Source organism: Physella acuta, unplaced genomic scaffold (genome assembly GCF_028476545.2).
Source record: "Physella acuta isolate Inbredline_101_S28 unplaced genomic scaffold, ASM2847654v3 ptg002389l, whole genome shotgun sequence".
NCBI lineage: Eukaryota > Metazoa > Mollusca > Gastropoda > Physidae > Physella > Physella acuta.
The window spans coordinates 37,479-58,584 of NW_026733878.1; the positions used below are offsets into that span (position 1 = coordinate 37,479).

General features: G+C 43.7%; 1 protein-coding gene across 1 annotated transcript in view; it reads right to left on the reverse strand.

Annotated features, from left to right (window-relative positions):
- Positions 1 to 21,106, reverse strand: part of LOC131933181 (uncharacterized) — a gene marked incomplete at its 3' end in the record, with an annotated part of 65,017 nt that overhangs the window by 37,059 nt on the left and 6,852 nt on the right. Inside the window, exons 2-5 of the mRNA XM_059289970.1 lie at positions 8,517 to 8,684; positions 6,684 to 7,172; positions 2,937 to 3,976; positions 643 to 1,411 (exon numbers count right to left, since the gene is read on the reverse strand). Coding sequence (XP_059145953.1) covers positions 643 to 1,411; positions 2,937 to 3,976; positions 6,684 to 7,149 — 2,275 coding nt within the window. The remainder of the gene's footprint in view (positions 1 to 642; positions 1,412 to 2,936; positions 3,977 to 6,683; positions 7,173 to 8,516; positions 8,685 to 21,106) is intronic.

Sequence of the window (21,106 nt, forward strand, 5' to 3'; positions counted from 1 at the left end):
CAGGTGACTGTCTACCTGTCAGGTGACTGTCTACCTGTCAGGTGACTGTCTGTCTGTCAGGTGACTGTCTACATGTCAGGTGACTGTCTACCTGTCAGGTGACTGTCTGTCTGTCAGGTGACTGTCTACCTGTCAGGTGACTGTCTACCTGTCAGGTGACTGTCTGTCTGTCAGGTGACTGTCTACATGTCAGGTGACTGTCTACCTGTCAGGTGACTGTCTACCTGTCAGGTGACTGTCTACCTGTCAGGTGACTGTCTACCTGTCAGGTGACTGTCTACCTGTCAGGTGACTGTCTACCTGTAAGGTGACTGTCTACCTGTCAGGTGACTGTCTACCTGTCAGGTGACTGTCTACCTGTCAGGTGACTGTCTGCATGTCAGGTGACTGTCTACCTGTCAGGTGACTGTCTGCATGTCAGGTGACTGAGTCTACCTGTCAGGTGACTGTCTACCTGTCAGGTGACTGAGTCTACATGTCAGGTGACTGTCTGCTAACTAAACTGACAGTAATTTAACGGTCAGTGGACATATAAAAATGACAGTGACTCGTGTGTCAGTGTTAGCTGTATACCTGTCAAGTAACAGCCCACGTGTCAGGTGACATCTCACCTGTCAGGTGCCACACACGCCAACAACTCACCTAACAATGCGGCCACATCTACAGCCCCGTGCCCCGTGCTTGCCTGACGCCCCCGGGAAAAACTCGTCTTGGGAACGGCCCCGGGGGGCGAGTCACATTTCGTGCTCTGCTGCCTGGCGACGATGGGCGAGGTCTTGGGGGTGGAGCGCCCCACCAGCCCTTCACCAAACGCCTGCGAGTGCCAGCGCTCCTCCATCAGCGCCTCCAGGTCGAACTCGCTGGGCTCCTCGCTCTCGATGCCAGACCTTTTCGGCCTCTTCCTGATGCTGTCCTTACGTGTGTGTATGATATCCTTAACCCGGCCCCAAGCCGTTTTGTGAAGTTTCTTAGATTGCCTCCCCTCGCTCGGCGAAAAATCGGACAGTCTAGAGAATTCCAGATCGGCACTTTTACAGCTGGACGATTTATGCAAGGTGACCCTGACCTCCGTGGTCCTGGCCAACTCGTCGACCACGTCGCCCTCCTCCTCGGCCCCCTCCTTCGTGCTGAGGCTCGGGCTGGACTGGCGACGGGGCAGCGACTTGTCCACAGTCAGGTAGTGGTCGCCGGTGGCCGATGGTGATGCCGGCGGTGCCGTGCTGGCGGGTATGAGGGTGGTGGTCACGGCCTCCTTCTTGCTGCCGAGGTACATGGTGGTCACTTCGATGACGGAGCTGACCTCGCTGGCCGTGGAGGTGCCGCTCTCTTTGCGGGCCTCGTACTCCTCCCACCAGTCGGGCGGTCCCATCCATATGTCAGAGGTCAGGTCAGAGGTCAGGTCCGCCTCTTCCTGTTGGATAAATAAATAAATAATTTATTTATTTTATTTTGCATGTATAGAGTTCGGTTTCTTAAAATAGGTATGAAATATCCTGTTAACAACTGACGGTACTTTTAAGTACCATTTTAATTAAGCTTTTACTTACATGTATAGACTTCGGCTTCTTAAAATAAGTATGACATATCACTTTAACTACTGACGGTACTTTTAAGTACCATTTTAATTAAGCGTTTACTTACATGTATAGACGTCGGTTTCTTAAAATAAGTATGACATATCACTTTAACTACTGACGGTACTTTTAACTACCATGTTAATTAAGCGTTTGTATAATTTTTTTTTACTTTCTCGTATAAACTTCGGTTTCTTAAAATAAGTATGAAATATCCTTTTAACAACTGACGGTACTTTTAAGTACCGTTTTAATTAAGCGTTTACTTACATGTATAGACTTCGGTTTCTTAAAATAGGTATGAAATATCCCTTTAACTACTGACGGTACTTTTAAGTACCATTTTAATTAAGCGTTTACTTACATGTATAGACTACGGTTTCTTAAAATAAGTATGACATATCCCTTTAACTAATGACGGTACTTTTAAGTACCATTTTAATTAAACGTTTGTATTCTTTTTAATTTAAAATGATTCTTGAAAGTAATTGATATAACTATTAATACTGTCCCCCTCTAAGTTAGCTGTATACTTAAAGTATAGACTTTAGTTTCTTAAACTATAACATAACACAATTATTATGAACGCTATAGCAACGGTTCTTAACTTTTTGGAGGTACCGAACACCATCAGTTTTATATGCTCTTTCATCGAACCTTTCTTATTAGTTCTATCAAAATCCGATTGTGAATCATATGAGTCGGGTGTATGTCTTGACTTTCACCGAACCCATGAGACTGACTCGCCGAACCTCTGGGATTTGATCAGGTTAAGAACCACTGCTCTATAGACAAAAGCTTCTTGGTGTAAATAAGACAATATATATAGAACTTACTATACCATGAACGTAAAGCATAAAATACACACCAAACAATCAAACGCCGTGTTTTCCGTGTGTAACCATTGTCTCCCCCCCATCCAATTGTGTATTTACACGCTGTCATCCATGTGTGTTGTTTTGAGTTTTCCTCGGATGTGTTTTTCTGTGGCTGAGGTTAGGCAAGTAGTATATGTCGATTTGTTTTTCGTAAAAAAAAAAAAAGCCAAATTCCCGGTAAAATGTCGCTAGAATTAGTTGTGGAACGTTGGTGTATGTGCTTGATGGATAAACAAATGATGTACAAGCAGGTTTCTATTTAGTATGGCAGAATACCGTTTAGACACTGGTGGAAACAAGTGAAAAAAGACATGGGATCCAAGAAAAATTCTTGTCTGCGGAATATGTTGTAAACGGAATCAAAGGCAAACGGCTAAATATAGTGGAAAGAGTCCAACTGCTAAGCAAGTTAATATTAGACTAACTGCTTACCATAAATTATAAAACCGTATATTGAAATATATGTACGCATGCGCATACTAACCAAGTCTGAACATCGGCTAACCTCACTGGGCGGGGCCTGAGCGGGGGGTGCCCTGGCCCCGCGGGTACCTCTGGCGAAGGAAGCGCCACTGTGCCGACGGTCCCCGTTGGTTATTCTGGGGCTCGTGTCACGGGGACTGGTGGGCACGTCGGTGGTGGAGTAGCGCCCGTGGGAGGGGCGGCCCATCTCCCGGATGGACTTGATGGTCGTGCCCAGGTCCTCGTACAATTTCTGACCCGTCAGCACCTTCTTGACACGAGCCCATTTGGAACTTTTGGATTTTTGTTTCGACGCGGAAGTTTTGCTGAAGATGCTTCTCGCCGTTTTCGATTTGAGACGTTTTCTTGAGTCGCTGGAGGAGACTTGAGTCAGGTGGTCCGACTCGACATGCAGGGACCCCGTGGAGAAGCTACGCTTGTGCAGGCTGGACCTGTGCTTCGGTCGGTGGTCCGACGTCGTGTCTATCAGTTCCAGATACTCCAGCTCCTCAGCGCTGGCGAGTCTCGGCCGGTTTGTCCTGCCCCCAGCTTCCAGAAGCTGCGAGACTCCCATCAGCTGGGCGGCGTCGAGTTGACCCGTGTGTGTTGTTTGTTCGTGCCGGTGTGAGTGCTTGTGTTTGTGCTTTGTTTGTGCGGTTATCAAACCCGAAGACGAACTGCTACTCTCGAAGGAAAGATCTCGCTTTGCTTGAAGTAGTACTTTCGTGCTCTCGAGGTACTCGCAGCGTTTGCGCAGCCGAAGGTTCTCGTCCTTCAAGGAGGTCAGCTGTTCCATCAGGCGGATCAGGTGGTCCAGGTGCTCTAGACCGGCCATGTGGTGTGGGCTGGGCGAACGCTGTTTTTTCTGGCTTCGTTTGGGCAGGGAGAGGAAACTGGCCTGCAGGCTCTCCTCCTGTTCCTGGAAGAACTGCATGACATGGCTGACGTCACGTTTGGGCGAGACGTCGGATGGGGGGTATCCGGCCCGGCCTGCCCGGCGTTCCGGCTCCCTGCCCCTATCGCTGGGTGTTGATCCTGTCGAAAGTTGGCTTCTTGCTTCATCTGGGGAGTACAGGAGGTGTAGGATACAGGTAGTACAGGAGGTGTAGGATACAGGGAGTACAGGAGGTGTAGCTTTAGGGGACAGGGAATACAGGAGGTGTAGGAGACAGGGAATACAGGAGGTGTAGGAGACAGGGAGTACAGGATGTGTAGGATATAGGGAGTACAGGAAGTGTAGCTTTAGGATACAGGGAATACAGGAAGTGTAGGATACAGGGAGTACAGGAGGTGTAGGATACAGGGAGTACAGGAAGTGTAGGATACAGGGAGTACAGGAAGTGTAGCTTTAGGGGACAGGGAGTACAGGAAGTGTAGGATACAGGGAGTACAGGAGGTGTAGGATACAGGGAGTACAGGAAGTGTAGGATACAGGGAGTACAGGAAGTGTAGCTTTAGGAGACAGGGAGTACAGGAGGTGTAGCTTTAGGAGACAGGGAGTACAGGAGGTGTAGGATACAGGGAGTACAGGAAGTGTAGCTTTAGGATACAGGGAGTACAGGAGGTGTAGGATACAAGGAGTACAGGAAGTGTAGGATACAGGGAGTACAGGAGGTGTAGGATACAGGGAGTACAGGAGGTGTAGCTTTAGGAGACAGGGAGTAAGGAAGTGTAGTATACAGGGAGTAAGGAGGTGTAGGATACAGGGAGTACAGGAGGTGTAGCTTTAGGGGACAGGGAGTACAGGAAGTGTAGCTTTAGGATACAGGGAGTACAGGAGGTGTAGGATACAAGGAGTACAGGAAGTGTAGGATACAGGGAGTACAGGAAGTGTAGGATACAGGGAGTACAGGAGGTGTAGGATACAGGGAGTACATGAGGTGTAGGATACAGGGAGTACAGGAAGTGTAGCTTTAGGAGACAGGGAGTACAGGAGGTGTAGGATACAGGGAGTACAGGAAGTGTAGGATACAGGGAGTACAGGAGGTGTAGGATACAGGGAGTACAGGAAGTGTAGCTTTAGGAGACAGGGAGTACAGGAGGTGTAGGATACAGGGAGTACAGGAAGTGTAGGATACAGGGAGTACAGGAGGTGTAGGATACAGGGAGTACAGGAAGTGTAGGATACAGGGAGTACAGGAAGTGTAGGATACAGGGAGTACAGGAGGTGTAGAATACAGGGAGTACAGGAGGTGTAGGATACAAGGAGTACAGGAAGTGTAGGATACAGGGAGTACAGGAAGTGTAGGATACAGGGAGTACAGGAGGTGTAGAATACAGGGAGTACAGGAGGTGTAGCTTTAGGATACAGGTAGTACAGGAGGTGTAGCTTTAGGATACAGGGAGTACAGGAGGTGTAGGATACAGGGAGTACAGGAGGTGTAGCTTTAGGATACAGGTAGTACAGGAGGTGTAGCTTTAGGATACAGGGAGTACAGGAAGTGTAGCTTTAGGATACAGGGAGTACAGGAGGTGTAGCTTTAGGATACAGGGAGTACAGGAGGTGTAGGATACAGGGAGTACAGGAAGTGTAGCTTTAGGAGACAGGGAGTACAGGAGGTGTAGGATACAAGGAGTACAGGAAGTGTAGGATACAGGGAGTACAGGTGGTGTAGAATACAGGGAGTACAGGAGGTGTAGCTTTAGGATACAGGTAGTACAGGAGGTGTAGCTTTAGGATACAGGGAGTACAGGAGGTGTAGGATACAGGGAGTACAGGAGGTGTAGCTTTAGGATACAGGTAGTACAGGAGGTGTAGCTTTAGGATACATGGAGTACAGGAGGTGTAGCTTTAGGATACAGGGTGTACAGGAGGTGTAGCTTTAGGATACAGGGAGTACAAGAGGTGTAGGATACAGGGAGTACAGGAAGTGTAGCTTTAGGATACAGGGAGTACAGGAGGTGTAGCTTTAGGATACAGGGAATACAGGACGTGTAGCTTTATGATACAGGGAGTACAGGAGGTGTAGCTTTAGGATACAGGGAGTACAGGAAGTGTAGCTTTAGGAGACAGGGAGTACAGGAGGTGTAGGATACAGGGAGTACAGGAAGTGTAGCTTTAGGAGACAGGGAGTACAGGAAGTGTAGCTTTAGGATACAGGGAGTACAGGAGGTGTAGTTTTAGGATACAGGGAATACAGGACGTGTAGCTTTATGATACAGGGAGTACAGGAGGTGTAGCTTTAGGATACAGGGAGTACAGGAGGTGTAGCTTTAGGATACAGGGAATACAGGAGGTGTAGCTTTAGGATACAGGGAGTACAGGAAGTGTAGCTTTAGGATACAGGGAGTACAGGAAGTGTAGCTTTAGGATACAGGGAGTACAGGAAGTGTAGCTTTAGGATACAGGGAGTACAGGAGGTGTAGCTTTAGGATACAGGGAATACGGGGGCAGCGCGGGGGTAGGACACAGGCGAGTATGGGCAAGCCACGGGCAATAAACACGTGAAAAAATACACACAATTAACATTTGTTGTTGTTAAAACATCATAGACTTAATACACAGCTTTCCATAAAACATCATAGACTTAATACTGCTTTACTTCAAACATTATTGCTACTCATATATAAAAGAAAAACGGCTGTAAAACATGAACCACAGCCACCAAGACCCAAAATCAACATAACCTACAACTCCTACGACCCACAACCCGCATGACCCACAACCTGCAAGATCCAAAACTCACAATACCCACAACCCACATGACCCACAACCCACATGACCCACAACCCACATGACCCACAACCCACATTCCCCCACAATACCCACCTGGTTGTGGTGCAAGAATTAGGGTTGGCTCTTGTTTCTTGAGTTTGCTGGTTGATCTTGCTTCAAAGTCGGGCTGCTCCGACTGTCCTTCACCTTCATCCTCCTCGTGCTGGGTCAGGATGATGATTGGCCCCTCCTCACCCAGCGCGCGCTTTCTACCCACAAAATATGCTTCGGCTGCAACGGATGGTAGCGTTGCTGCAGTTGATGGTCCTTCTGCGGAGGATGGCGCTGCGGCGGCGGTCGGTGGTGGTGGTGGTGCTGCCGCAGTGGATGGTGCTGGCGTCGAGGTCAATGCGGTGGTCGAGGTGCTGGTGGTGGTATCGTGGTCCGTGGTTCGAGAAGGTTCGAGCATAGTGATCCACTTGTGCTGCAGGGTGACAGGCCTCACACTTGGATCAAGCTGACACTTGGCTTCAACTCCACGCACGGTTTGCTGGCTTGACCACTCGGAGCTGTGGTCCATCTACTGGGGGCGCTAAGATTGTCCTGGCGGTGGGGGGAGATGAGAGGTGAAAGTTAGAGGGTTGGCATGGGGGAGATGTTAAGGAACACAGTTATAAGATTATCATGGGAGACAGTGGCGTAGCTACCGTAAAGCTAGCGCAAGCAAGGCATAGTGGCCCTTTTCCGAAAGTTTGAGGGGGGGGGGGTGCAAATCGAAAGTTGTCCCCGGTCGCCGGGAAGGGTTGCTACGCCTCTGAGGGGCCAACTAACACTTTTTGCATAGGGGCACAAAAATCCTAGCTACGCCACTGATGAAAGAGGGGAGATCTTAAGGAACATAGAAGATTGGCATGGATGAAGGGGGAGGGGAGAGGACAGTTATAAGATTGTCCTGGGAGTTATAATGAACAACATTATATTTCCTGGGGTTCAAGGAACAAAATACGTTCGTCCTGAATGTTTATAAACATAACTATAAGAGGAACACAGTCGTAAGATTTTCTTGGGAATACACAAGGAAATAATTTCAAGATTTTCGTTTGTAAAGAATAAATAAACAGAATATGGGGATTTCCGTTCATACACAACGCCACACTTTTATGGGGGCGGAATGACTCGGTCAACGAAGAAGAAGGGGCTACAAGGGCTAACAAAATGACCAAAAAATAACTGACCAACCAAAACGACCAAACAAAATGGCCAATCAAAATGACCAAACGAAGTAACAAAAAAATGACAAAACAAAATGACCAAATAAAATGACCAAACGAAATTAACAAACAGTATAATTAACCTAAATGACCAAAATAAACGACCAAACAAAATGACCAAATAAAATGACCAAACAAAATGATTAAACAAAATGACCAAACAAAATGACCAAACAAAATGACCAACCAAAATGACAAAACAAAATGACCAAACAGCGACCAATCAAAACGACAAGCAAAAGTGACCAAAACAAAATGACTAGCTAAAATGACCAAACAAAATGACCAACCAAAATGACAAAAAAAAAAAAACAAAACGACCAACCAAAACGACCAAACAAAATGACCAACCAAATGACCAAACGAAGTAACAAAAAAATGACAAAACAAAATGACCAAATAAAATGACCAAACGAAATTAACAAACAATATAATTAACCTAAATGACCAAAATAAACGACCAAACAAAATGACCAAATAAAATGACCAAACAAAATGATTAAACAAAATGACCAAACAAAATGACCAAACAAAATGACCAAACAAAATGACCAAACAAAATGATTAAACAAAATGACCAAACAAAATGACCAAACAAAATGACTAAACAAAATGACCAAACAAAATAACCAAAACAAAACGACCAAACAAAATGACCAAACTGCCAGCGACTCACCTACTGAAAGTGGCAACCCATCCTTAGCGCAGCCTCACCCACAAGACACTGCATCTTGTTCCCAGCTGGGTTCGTAACCCGGTCCGTGAAGTTTCAGCAAGTGTGGCTTTCTTCAGATACTTTTTGTCTACTTTGATTGGTTGACTTTGTTACAGTTTCGATTTAGACCTGCGAAGAGACGAGGTTATTAATAGCAACATAAGGCAATGTAAACATTACGTGTTATAGTTTCTATTCAAACCTAGCAACAAACTATTTTAATAGTTCAAGGTTCGATTTGTGTTTATGAGGAAAGGATTTTAATAGTTCTAGTTTCGACTATGGCCTATGAGGAAATTATTTTAATAATATTTGAATTTGTATTCTTTATTTAGAACTGATTTAGATCAGTGAGAAATAAAATTTTAATACAAACATGGGATGTGTTAAAAAATATTTGTTATAGTTTTAATTTAGATCTGTTTTGGAAGTTAATTATAATACATTTTAAAAATTATTTGTTTTTGTCTCCATTTAGGGGTCATCCATAAATGACGTCACGCTTTTTTGACGATTTTTACCCCCCCCCCCCTCTCCGTCACACATTGTCACAAAAAGCCAGACCCCTTAAAATGACGTCAGACTTCAACCTACAACCCCCCTCAAAATTGCAGTTGAATGTTTCTTAAAACATCAATATTTTTCCAAAATCTTGTTTGAACTCTGTCAACATAGAGTGTTTTAATCAATTCCTAATACAATTTATTAAAACAGTCTTCTAAAACGCGAAATAACGTCTAAAATTCGTTTTCCAACAATACTTTTTGTTAATGCAAAAGTGGGACGTCCCACCATCTGAACCCCTCTCCCCCTTATCACACGCCGTCACAAAATTACGGAAACCCCCTCCCCCCTACGAGTGTGACGTCATTTATGGACGACCCCATAGATCTGTAAGATAAGATTGCAATACCAACATGATATGTGTTCAAATATATTTAGAATAGTTAAGATTTAGATCTGTGAGAAAAGAGAATTGCAATACCAACATAAGATGTGTTCAAATATCACTCTAATCTTGACCATAATTTGCTAATTAAATGTTGACGATTCCCTGGCCACTGCTAATTAAACCTCTCTTTAGTTAAAGCAGAAAGTAATTTATTTTAAATCATGACAAATGAGTTTTAGCGAGTCAGACTTGCCGCTCATAGAGACGTTTTTATAGACTGGCGTAGGTTGAAAACATTTTAAACATTTTAATGGGGCTCTTTTTGTACATGCGTGCTACAACATTTTTTAAAAAAGTTTTGGAACATTTAGACGGATAATGAAACTTAATAAACATATTTATTATTTAACAGTGGATAATTTCTTCTTTAATTATCGTTGTCAGAATGTTAAAATTTCGATGTGCTAGAAATATAACCTTTTTTTTCACTTTTCAGCTTTTATTTTGATAGTTACGTGAATTTTTAATTTAAAAATAAACTATTTTCCTGATAAATGACAGTAGTGCAACCAATTTATATCGAGATTACAAACTGGCGATTTTTGTGTCTTAAATATTATGTAATTTGCGGCAGATGTAACTCTGTTGTTTTTGAGTCCGGTTTGAATAGACTGAATATTGTGACAAAAGGCTTCACAGCCGGTCACGTGGGCAGGTAGTATAACAAATGATTAAAAGCGATTCAGAAGCCAGTAATTTAAAAGCAAGTAATGCTACAAATACAGATCTTGGGGATATAATATAATTTCAATAGATAATTTGTGATTATTTACAATAACTGCAAGCCACCCACCCATCTCCCCTGCCACCCATCTCCCCTGCCACCCAACTCACCTGACTCCCCTGCCACCCATCTCCCATACCACCCATCCCCCCTGCCACCCATCTCCCATGCCACCCATCTCCCCTGCCACCCATCTCCCCTGACTCTCCTGCCACCCATCTCCCATGACTCTCCTGCCACCCATCTCCCCTGACTCCCCTGCCACCCATCTCCCCTGCCACCCATCTCCCATGACTCTCCTGCCACCCATCTCCCCTGACTCCCCTGCCACCCATCTCCCATGCCACCCATCCCCCCAGCCACCCATCTCCAATGCCACCCATCTCCCCTGACTCTCCTGCCACCCATCTCCCATGACTCTCCTGCCACCCATCTCCCCTGACTCCCCTGCCACCTATCTCCCCTACCACACATCTCCAATGCCACCCATCTCCCCTGACTCTCCTGCCACCCATCTCCCATGACTCTCCTGCCACCCATCTCCCCTGACTCCCCTGCCACCTATCTCCCCTACCACACATCTCCCATGCCACCCATCTCCCCTGACTCCCCTGCCACCCATCTCCCCTACCACACATCTCCCCTGTCACCCATCTCCCATGCCACCCATCCCCCCTGCCACCCATCTCCCCTGCCACCCATCTCCCCTACCACCCATCTCCCCTGACTCCCCTGTCACCCATCTCCCCTGACTCTCCTGCCACCCATCTCCCCTGACTCCCCTGCCACCCATCTCCCATGCCACCCATCTCCCCTGACTCCCCTGCCACCCATCTCCCCTGACTCCCCATACCACTCATCTCCCCTGACTCTCCTGCCACCCATCTCCCCTGACTCTCCTGCCACCCATCTCCCCTGACTCCCCTGCCACCCATCTCCCCTACCACCCATCTCCGCTGCCACCCATCTCCCATGCCACCCATCTCCCATGCCACCCATCTCCCCTGCCACCCATCTCCCCTGACTCAACTGCCACCCATCTCCCCTACCACACATCTCCCCTGCCACCCATCTCCCATGCCACCCATCTCCCATGCCACCCATCTCCCCTGCCACCCATCTCCCATGCCACCCATCTCCCCTGCCACCCATCTCCCCTGCCACCCATCTCCCCTGCCACCCATCTCCCCTGACTCAACTGCCACCCATCTCCCATGCCACCCATCTCCCCTGCCACACATCTCACCTGCCACCCATCTCCCCTGCCACCCATCTCCCCTGACTCAACTGCCACCCATCTCCCATGCCACCCATCTCCCCTGCCACCCATCTCCCCTGCCACCCATCTCCCCTACCACACATCTCCCCTGCCACCCATCTCCCATGCCACCCATCTCCCATGCCACCCATCTCCCCTGCCACCCATCTCCCCTGACTCAACTGCCACCCATCTCCCCTGACTCAACTGCCACCCATCTCCCATGCCACCCATCTCCCCTGCCACCCATCTCCCATGCCACCCATCTCCCCTGCCACCCATCTCCCCTGACTCAACTGCCACCCATCTCCCCTACCACACATCTCCCCTGCCACCCATCTCCCATGCCACCCATCTCCCATGCCACCCATCTCCCCTGCCACCCATCTCCCCTACCACACATCTCACCTGCCACCCATCACCCATGCCACCCAACTCCCCTACCACACATCTCCCTTGCCACCCATCTCCCCTGACTCAACTGCCACCCATCTCCCATGCCACCCATCTCCCCTGCCACCCATCTCCCCTGCCACCCATCTCCCATGCCACCCATCTCCCATGCCACCCATCTCCCCTGACTCCCCTGCCACCCATCTCCCCTGACTCAACTGCCACCCATCACCCCTGCCACCCATCTCCCATGCCACCCATCTCCCCTGACTCCCCTGCCACCCATCTCCCCTGACTCAACTGCCACCCATCACCCCTGCCACCCATCTCCCCTGCCACACATCTCACCTGCCACCCATCTCCCCTGCCACCCATCTCCCCTGACTCAACTGCCACCCATCTCCCCTACCACACATCTCCCCTGCCACCCATCTCCCATGCCACCCATCTCCCATGCCACCCATCTCCCCTGCCACCCATCTCCCCTACCACACATCTCACCTGCCACCCATCACCCATGCCACCCAACTCCCCTACCACACATCTCCCTTGCCACCCATCTCCCCTGACTCAACTGCCACCCATCTCCCATGCCACCCATCTCCCCTGCCACCCATCTCCCATGCCACCCATCTCCCATGCCACCCATCTCCCCTGACTCCCCTGCCACCCATCTCCCCTGACTCAACTGCCACCCATCACCCCTGCCACCCATCTCAACTGCCACCCATCACCCCTGACTCCCCTACCACCATTCTCCGCTTTCACCCATCTCCCCTACCAGCCATCTCCCCTACCAGCCATCTCCCCTACCAGCCATCTCCCCTACCAGCCATCTCCCCTACCAGCCATCTCGCCTACCAGCCATCTCCCCTACCAGCCATCTCGCCTACCACCACTCCCACCAATATTTTGGAATGAAAATTCTTCACGAAAAGATAAAAATCGCCTTGTTGATGCACGGCCATTGCACACTACTAAGTATACTTATCCCATTTGAAAATAAATTTACGAACAACTCCTATACAAACCATTAAAAATATTAAAAAAAAAACATCCCGTTAATTATATGTGATCTAAATTAAGTTAAAAAGCTAATTTCCACGTTAATTCGACCACTACCAGATAGATATCCATCATGTAATCAAATCAATCCCTAGACCTGACACCACCTAATCTCAGCGCTAATCCAATCCAACCCCCGCACTCATTTAACCCATTCCTACACGCTAATCTCAACCTAATCTTTGAACTAATATGGCCTACTCCAACTCCTAACCCTAACTCACCCACTTTTTAATCGACCCGCTTCTAAAAATAACCCAAAACAAAACCCATCTTCCGACCCCTGAAAAGATACGACACAAAACACTTATTTTTTTAAAGATTCTAAGTGAAACCACGTGACCCATACACATGTTGTGATTCGTGTACACATTAAAAACACGTGCTGCGTGTCTATTTATAGACCTAATTCTTCCTAATATTTCAGAGACAAGATAAAAAAAAAATCTCCAACCCACAGGCTCCTAGCGAACACATTGCCTGCTCGGTGAGGCAGGAGAAGGCACAGGTAAGTATGCCCTGCCCCGTGCTCGATCGCCCAGGTAAGTCTTACTCACGCCTTGTTCTCACGCGCAGTTATTTTTAGACACTACTCAGACGGGGAAAGGTGGGGGGGGGGGTACACTCATCACTTAAGTTATATCAACCGGTGGTGGCTTGGAGGAGGGTGTGGGGGGGGGGGTTGCTTGCCATTTGCTCTATATAACTAGTCATGGGTTAGGGCTTGCCATTTGCTCTATATAACTAGTCATGTTTCACAGGCTTGCCATTTGCTCTATATAACCAATCATGTTTTGTAGGCTTGCCATTTGCTCTGTATAACTAGTTATGTTTTAGAGGCTTAGGGGCTTATATTTAACTAATACGGTCTTAGAGGCTTGCCATTTGCTCTACATAAAAAAATCTTGAAACGTGGGCTTGGCTTTAGATATACCTAGTTAAGAAATGTTTAGGGCTTGTAATTATCCCGAATCTTGCTATTAGCACAAAAACTACCTGAGGATTTTCTCGCTTGTAAATGTGTGTCCGACGTTTTAAGTATAAACTCATTGCAATTCTATGTAGCTCGCTGTTTAAATCTTTGGTTTGAATTATAGTTTAAATCTTTACTTGCAAGAACGATTCGAGACAATTTAAAGATGCAAAGCAATGTTGTTGATTAAAAAGCAGAATCTTTACAGGGAAAATATCGCAAAAAAAGTTAAATATGAAATAAATATTAAAAAAAAAAAACAACGTTTTAATAATAAGTTTTTAAATGCACTTAAAATAAAAAAATACCTAAACCACGATTTCTTTAAGAAAAGCTATTGATTTTTTATGAGATCTCTTACGCATTTTAGAGACCAAAGCTTAAATAAAGCAAGTTTTTGTTAGTTTTAAAATGCACTTGAAAGCTTATTATTATATAGTTTCTTTAATATTTATTTTTAGTCATTCGTTCCTTCGACACCACAAACAATTAAAATTATCTGCTTTAAAACATCATCAACAGCTAGCGATCTCTAGAAGACAGTTGTCTGCCACTTGGAAACCAGCCGTCCATGACCAACCAACAGGTCACCGTTGTAAAAAGTTGAACGAGTAATCGATTGAGATTAATTATGATGTTATCTTTCCTTTTATTACTAAATTCAGAAATTTTAAAACTAAATTGTAATAGCTAGTTGCGATACAACGCTGGATATATATGCGCTGTTTAAGAAAAATATGTATCTGGAAAGTTTGAACGAAATCACTGCATTAGAAATGGGATAAATAAAATAGAGTTACATGATTTGCCACATCCCACAAACAAACAACCACAGAACCCCCCCCCCCCCCCAAAAAAAAATCGACATTGTGGCCTAAATAAAAGCCGAATAAAATTGGAGATCTACCTGATTCAAATGAGCCCAACAACGACATTAACATTGAGTAACATTAATGTTTGTTAACTGCCGTAAAATTAACGTTTGTTAACTGGCGTAACATTAACGTTTGTTAACTGGCGTAAAATTATCGTTTGTTAAACAACGTAACATTAGAGTTGTAAAAACTGATGCCGCATTACATATTTTACGTGCCGTAACATTACACATTTTAATTAAGTGCCGTAACATTTTATTTGTATAAACTGACGTGACATTAGTGTTTTACAAACTGTCGTAACTTTACATATTTTAGTAAACTGTAACAAAAATTTCACAATAATTTATTTTAATGCCATTTCCGCCAAGAAATAGAACAACCTTTTTAAAATGAACCATCTTTTATGATCAAAAGGTAGTGTACATAAATCCTAAAAGTCTTAACTATGAATCGCCAGCTCTAGTCATCTTTAAGTCCACGAGTCTACCCCTCATTAGGGTAATAATACCGTGTCGCTATAGATACAAATCTTAGCTCATGACCCACTCTAGCCCTAACCCGGGTACTAATCTTAATCCTAACCAACCGTTTTGCCAACTCACGACGTGGTACGGCTAAGCCAAGAGTGAGGTTGTTTTGACCAGGAGCTACACCTACCCCAAACTTACTCGCTCACCCCTTTTATTATCAGGGGGTGTGTCAAAGTCTGTCAAGTGTGTAGATGTGGCTGAATTAATGAGGATAGGTTTAGTCTGGATTAAGGATAGGCTTATTCTGGGTTGAGGATAGGTTTAGTCTGGATTAAGGATAGGTTCATTCTGGATTACGGATAGGTTTAGTCTGGGTTAAAGATAGGTTTGGTCTGGATTAAGGATAGGTTCATTCTGGATTAAGGATAGGTTTAGTTTGGGTTAAGGATAGGCTTGATCTGGGTTAAGGATAGGTTTAATCTGGATTAAGGATAGGTTTAGTTTGGATTATTATTATTTATTTATTTTGGGTTAAATCAAGCGGAGAAGTTTAGTCTCAAAGAGGATAGGCTCCGTTTTGAAACAAGTAGGATTGGGCTAGTCTTAAGATTGATAGGTTTATTCTCAGGGAGGATAGGCTTTCGTGAACCTGCTTCAATTCATTTACACAGATATTCGCACTAGAAAACTATTTTTTCTTGTCCATTTAATGTATGTTACAGTCGTCTTTGTTGAGCCAGTGTCAAGGGTACGTATTACTACTGGTATGACGTTTAAAGTTAAGGTTAGGGTCATGTTTAGGATAACGATACTAAGTAAATTTTATTCCGAAGCGCCTTTCTGTTAAAGATTTACATTTTGTTCTGCGACTGGTACTTAGAAAGACCGTTTCCTTTCTTACAAATTGGTGTTAGAAAATAAAAGAGTTACTCTTTTTCACGATTCCATTTTTAAATCAAGTTATTGTTACATTTTTCATGGTATTCTATTTTGACAGGAATAAACAAATTTATTAAAAATAATATACCAAATCCAGAGCAATTAAAACTCGAAGTTTTTTTTCGAAGCGCCAAAATTGTATAAAATAGAACTTAGCAACTTGGCAAATAGAAACCTTGACGTTATGCGACTTTAATCTCTATCCACACAGGGAAGCAGTTTAACCTTTCTAAAAAAACTGTGTCTATCTACATTTTTGTTGTGTCTTTACTAAAACCATTTTTTAAATGTGATACAATCAAAAGAATTTTTAAAATTAATTATTATATAACATTAAGGAAAATGTGCAACAAATAAACTGCACAAAATAGTGTTCAAGTGAATTTAAAAATACAAAAGTTAGTTAAATACGTTAGAAAAGAATGACCACATATACATTGTAGCAAAATAAATAATTTTCCCACGATGTATGACACAATGAAAGTGTTTTAGTTTGATGAATTTGTATTTGCGTATTTTTCTGTTTGCGCGGTTGTCGTTTGCGCATTTTTCCTTTTGCGCGTGTTTTTGGAACCCAAATTAAGGATGTATAGTGTTCATGTAAAATAAATCAGACATTTTGCTACATTACATTGTAAGTAGACTGTAAAATGTGGAACTACGTTACATTTCAAGTAGTCTAGTAAATTATAGTGTCACAACCCAATTAAGTAAAATGTTGTGTTATATTACAATGTAAGTAGACTTTTTAAATGTAGTGTTACATTACAATCTAAGTACTTATCAAATGCAGTGTTATATTTCATTGTAAGTAATTGTCAAATACAGTGTTATATAACAATGTAAGTAACTGTCAAATTCAGTGTAATATTAAAATAAAAGTAACCTGTCAGATGCAGTGCTATATTTCAATGAAGTTTACGGGATAACCTACATTTACTGTCACCTATTAATGAAGTTCACTGGAAAATGAATTTTTAATGAACCCAGACTACCCTGACCCAGTCTATGACCCTAGCGCTAACCTTATCCCTAATTCTAGCCCACAGCCCAGCTATGACCCTAACTCTAATCACGACTCTAGCTTTTAACGTAACCCTTATCCTAACCCTACCAGGAATACAGGAAAAAACATGCATGGATACGATACTGTATGGCCAGACCGACCTTAGGCTGGAGAGCATGGGGAAATGTTAGGATATTTAAAAAATGGGTGTGATAAGAGAAGGCATTCATTGCTGAAAGCCTGGTGCTGTTAGCATTTGATGTGTGAAATATGCTTTGGTGTTGTTAGCATTTGATATGTGAAATATGCTGTGGTGTTGTTAGCATTTGATGTATGAAATATGCTGTGGTGTCGTTAGCATTTGATATGTGAAATATGCTGTGGTGTTGTTAGCATTTGATGTATGAAATATGCTGTTGTGTTGTTAGCATTTGATGTATGAAATATGCTGTGGTGTTAGCATTTGATGTATGAAATATGCTGAGGTGTCGGTAGCATTTGATGTGTGAAATATGCTGTGGTGTTGTTAGCATTTGATGTATGAAATATGCTGTGGTGTTGTTAGCATTTGATGTATGAAATAGGCTGTGTTGTTAGTATTTGATGTATGAAATATGCTGTGGTGTTGTTAGCATTTGATGTATGAAATATGCTGTGGTGTTGTTAGCATTTGATGTATGAAATATGCTGTGGTGTCGTTAGCATTTGATGTATGAAATATGCTGTGGTGTTGTTAGCATTTGATGTATGAAATATGCTGTGGTGTTAGCATTTGATGTATGAAATATGCTGTAGTGTTGTTAGCATTTGATGTATGAAATATGCTGTGGTGTTGTTAGCATTTGATGTATGAAATATGCTGTGGTGTCGTTAGCATTTGATGTATGAAATATGCTGAGGTGTCGGTAGCATTTGATGTGTGAAATATGCTGTGGTGTTGTTAGCATTTGATGTATGAAATATGCTGTGGTGTTGTTAGCATTTGATGTATGAAATATGCTGTGTTGTTAGCATTTGATGTATGAAATATGCTGTTGTGTTGTTAGCATTTGATGTATGAAATATGCTGTGGTGCTGTTAGCATTTAGTGCATATTTAAAAATGAACTAATTATATTTTAAGCAAACTTACATTTTATTTTTAAAAATTGTAAAATTATTTTAGTTTTAATTTCAATTTCTAAATAAAGTTAAATATTGGTTACGTGTTTCACACTCAACTAATCGCTTTAGAAATGTTACTGCTTTATGACTTTAAAATAAAGTGGCTTGAAACGTTTTAAATACACATTTTACAGTGTGAAAAAAAAAAAGCAATGAACATTTAAACGTATAACAATAATCAATAAAAACTGTAAAACCACGTTCAAGTCTATAATTTTCTTTTCGAGTAAACTTCGACTAGAAGTTCTAGAAATTATGTTTCACGTCAATATTGCATGTTTTATAAAAATTACTTTCATTTATCTAATATTATGCACAACTAATACATTATCTTGATAGTTATGTATGCAGAATTCATAAATATACCACATACTGATGTATACAGCATGCATAAATACAACACATATGTATGTATGACGCATACATGAATATAACACATTGATGTATGCTAGAAGTGCACTACGACATGCAGTGTGTTTATTTTTAGTCACTGACTACATTCCTAATGTGTCATTGGTTCCATAGTGGATTAAGGTGTTGTGAATAGTGGATTAGAATGTGAAAATAGTGAATTACGGTGCCGTAAAGAATGGATTAAGATTATTGTTTGTTGATTTATTGTTTAACTCTATAAATTACTTGATAGCTTAAATGTTACGCGTTCATACCGATTCAAGATCATCACAAGGCCGGTATTCTTAGGGATGTTACACACCTCTGTACTTGGGTGTGGGGGAGAAGGGTGTGGGGGAGAGAGGTGTGTAGGGGAGAAGGGTGTGTAGAAGGGTATGGGTGAGGGTGTGGGGGAGAGGGGTGTGTAGGGGAGAAGGGTGTGGGGGAGAGGGGTGTGTAGGGGAGAAGGGTGTGGAGAAGGGTGTGAGGGAGAAGGGTGTGGGTGTTGGTGAAAAAAAGTGTGAGGGAGAAGGGTGTGGGAGAGAAGGGTGTGGAGAAGGGTGTGAGGGAGAAGGGTGTGGGGGAAAAGGGTGTGGGAGAGAAGGGTGTGGAGAAGGGTGTGAGGGAGAAGGGTGTGGGGGAAAAGGGTGTGGGAGAGAAGGGTGTGGAGAGGGGTGTGTGGGAGAAGGGTGAGGGTGTGGGTGAAAAAGATGTGATGGAGAAGGGTGTGGGAGAGAAGGGTGTGGGAGAGAAGGGTGTGGAGAAGGGTATTGGTGAGGGTGTGGGTGAGAAGGATCTGAAGGAGAATGGTGTGAGTGGGAAAGGTGTTAGGGAGAAGGGTGTGGAGAAGGGTGTGGGAGAGAAGTGCGTGCGTGAGGGTGTGGGTAAAAAGGGCGTCGGCTGGACATGTGTAGGGAACAGTGTTTCTTTCAGAATTTTTTTTCTCCGGAGGGGGGGGGCACTTGAAACTTTCGGACACTGGTAAAAGTAGGCCTATATGTTTTCTATATAAATTCTATATATTTCGGGGAGGGGGGGGGTAGCCAACTTCGGAGGGTGAGGTATATCTACATCCCTTCCCCGAAGAGATGCCGGAAAAAACACTGTTGTGTAAGAGGGTGAGAGAGGTGTGGAAATAGTATAGACTGCAGCACAACATGTGTGTTCAAGCGTTGACGCTATCAGTGTTACAGTTAGAAGGATCAGAGTGGAAAGAAAACAATCACAACGACTGTACACGGTCCAACTCAAATGCATAATTTCTCCCAGGCATCTCTTGGGGGGTGGGGGGAAGGGGGTGCGGCCGAAGGAAGTCTACCGCCCACCCCGAACGAAATTAAATTTATATAGACATTTTTTTCATTTACCAGTATACATAGCCCCTCCCCCCTCCCACCCCGGAGAAAAAAATTCTGAAAGAAACACTGCTCCGATGTACGTCATTCAGGAACATTCCCAACAATATTAGTTCACACAAAAGTTGTCACAGGGGTGTTGGTGGTCCGTCATTTCTACAGCGACCCCCCTCAGATGTTTGCACCCTAGGGCCATTTTGTTGTTGTATTAATCTGTACACGTGTAATTAATGTGGCTGCTAACCCTAAAGTCTCGGGTTCGAATCCCGAGTTCCTGACAGTAGAACGTCCCTGAGTCCACTCAGCTCTGATGGGTACCTAAATTACTTTATAGAAAGTAGAGGTGGCTAGGCATAGTGCTGACCACGGAATATCTTACTATCCGAGGTCACAGAGACAGGGGAACTCTACTATATATGGATCGTCAGGTTCGAAATAGTACTTTATATATTTTTTTACATGTATACGTTTTGAGTTGAGTAGGGGAAAATATTATTGTCTTCAAGCTATGGTCGTTTCCTTTTTAAAGTCTAAAATATGATTTTTTTAAAAATAATATCGATTTTTGAGTAATTTTCTTTTAAAAAAATAATTAAAAATATTATCATTTAAAATGTGGGCTTAAAGTAATATATAATTCAACATCGAAACCTTCCTCACATAATTTCTGCATATTCTCGATGATGTACGAAGTTGAGTTGGGGGAGAGGTCGTTAAGAAATATAAGGGGGTGCGTTGATTTGTTTTTTTTAAAGGAGGAGGCGTTTGAAAATTTGGTTGGCATTTTCTAAATATATAGAGTAATATTAAAATTAAATTGATTATACAGGGAACGGAATCAAAGAAGCCATGAAAACCAGATGCTGAAGTTAAATAAAGTGGGACTGATCTCCTCTTAACTTTCTCGAATATTCTTAGATAATACTAATGGGGATTGCAAGTCCAGTGAAGTCGGGATATAGACACTTTTTTCATAAAACAA